Here is a 1,833-nt window from a genome sequence, read left to right as displayed (position 1 = left end):
CCCATCCTCATATATAAATATATTTTCATATGTACATGCCTTTATCTAGACCTCTATAAATGCCCTTTGCCTCCCAGCTCTTTCCTCTATTTCCCTTGACTTTCCTCCTGTCCCACTATCATGCAGTCCCCACTAGGGTTTCAGCACTTCCTCTTTGTTACATTCCCCTTGATCATTACCTACCAGGCCTCCCACACCCACCTCACCACCAATTTGGATCACTTGTTGTTCCCTTGTCCCTGGGTTTGTTAACAAACCTGGGGTTGTTAAAGTTCTACATAATGAAAAATAGCCTAATATGAAGACAGGCCAGAGTCCATATTTGAGATCTTGTAATAAACTAACAGTGTCACTGTTTGAGTTGTAATCAGCTCAATGGCCCTGGGTCATGATGGTGGTGGTGGTGTTAATACAAGTATACATACAGGATTTAGGAGTTTGTTATGATGAGATTTGGCAAAACATGCTATCATTGGTTTTGTTTATTTTATTTGGGCTCTAATAGATGATGTAGACCTGGGTTAAATTCTGCTGAGTCAGAACCAACTCAATAGCATTGGATTTTTAACAGTTATTGGCTGAGGTCACTTACATATCGTCTATTGTTATGTTGAGGGGATATTATTTTGTAGCCAATAGAAAAGTAGCTCCATAAAAGTGGGCACTATGTTCTCCTGGTCACATCTGCATACTTAGTATGTGAGTAGTGACTGGGGTCTTAAAAGTTTGTGATTAGCCCTCTGAAGTGCACCTGTGTGTCTCCCCTCACCTGAAGAAAGAAGGGAAGAGAAAGTCAACTACATAGGGAAAGAATTCGTTCCAAGAACTAATGGACCTCGACAACTGTTGAATAGAAAGCTCATTTGTTCTGTAAACTTTCACCCAAATCACTGTAAAATGTTTAAAAACAAAAAGACTGGCTGCTGTGACAATAGTCCAAAAGAGGGTGCGGCTCTGTGACTGCTGGTCCTGGCCAGGGCCTATCAGCGGCACCAGATGGCCTCAACACTGGCCCACCTTGAGGGAGCATCACCACAGCCCTGCCCATGCCAACCCTATCATTCGCAGTGGAAGCCTGGGGCTCAAGATAATGTGTCCTGGCCCAAGCAGGGCATGCTTTTTCCTGTCCTGTTGGGAAAATAAAGGCTGAGCCTGACCCTCAACCGGTTTTGGAATTCCCCTGAACTCAGACCAGATAAGGGATTGTTTTTTGAATTTAGAAATTAACTTGGGCGCACTTTAGAGAGCCTTATTTGGTGCACTTGTCTGGCTGATTTTCAGAGATTTCAACTTCACAAATAAAGTGGGGTCAATGTCTTCCCTCGGAGAAGCTGCTGGCTGTTGATGGTGCACAGATGTCTAAACACAGGTACAAGCCAGGCAGTGTTTTGGTGAGACTCACTGAAAGGAAACCCAGGAGAATTCTAAGAGCTTACTTTGGAATGAGGCTGCAAGGGCGAAGAAGCACTTTTAACACAAGTGAAGGCACAGCGCTGACCAGCAGATGCAAGAGTCTGTTCTCAATGATGTTGGCTCCTGGATGGAGCACCTGCCTGCGGAGGAGCCTGCTGCCCCTCTTGCTGCTGCTGCTCAGTCTGCAGAGACCCGCTGGGAGCTCTCAGGTAGGCAGCAAGCCACGTCGGGAGCTGATCTCTGTAGGAAGCACCCTCCAGATGCGCGCAACCACAGGCTACTGGGACGTAATGAATGTAATTTCATTCCGACATTTTAGCCAATAATGCCCGAGAACGGTGTGGGGAACGGTTATTTAAATGTGGGAGGCTTTACAGTTTATAAGTTTGGCTCTATAGAAGCTAACAGCCTTGTTATTTC

The 1,833-nt window shown here is 45.3% G+C and overlaps 1 protein-coding gene across 2 annotated transcripts in view; it reads left to right on the top strand.

Annotated features, from left to right (window-relative positions):
* The first annotated feature begins 1,172 nt into the window (after positions 1-1,172).
* Positions 1,173-1,833, top strand: part of ART4 (ADP-ribosyltransferase 4 (inactive) (Dombrock blood group)) — a 21,455-nt gene continuing 20,794 nt past the window's right edge. Inside the window, exon 1 of one of the 2 annotated variants that reach the window (XM_004713802.4) lies at positions 1,173-1,622. In XM_004713802.4, the coding sequence (XP_004713859.4) occupies positions 1,356-1,622 (267 nt within the window). In that variant the 5' untranslated portion in view covers positions 1,173-1,355. The remainder of the gene's footprint in view (positions 1,623-1,833) is intronic. The other variant, XM_045288477.1, reaches the window with a different exon arrangement.

Source organism: Echinops telfairi, unplaced genomic scaffold, assembly GCF_000313985.2.
Source record: "Echinops telfairi isolate 266 unplaced genomic scaffold, ASM31398v2 ScPeMD7_21;HRSCAF=78, whole genome shotgun sequence".
Lineage (NCBI taxonomy): Eukaryota > Metazoa > Chordata > Mammalia > Afrosoricida > Tenrecidae > Echinops > Echinops telfairi.
This window is presented reverse-complemented; position numbering and strand designations above follow the sequence as displayed.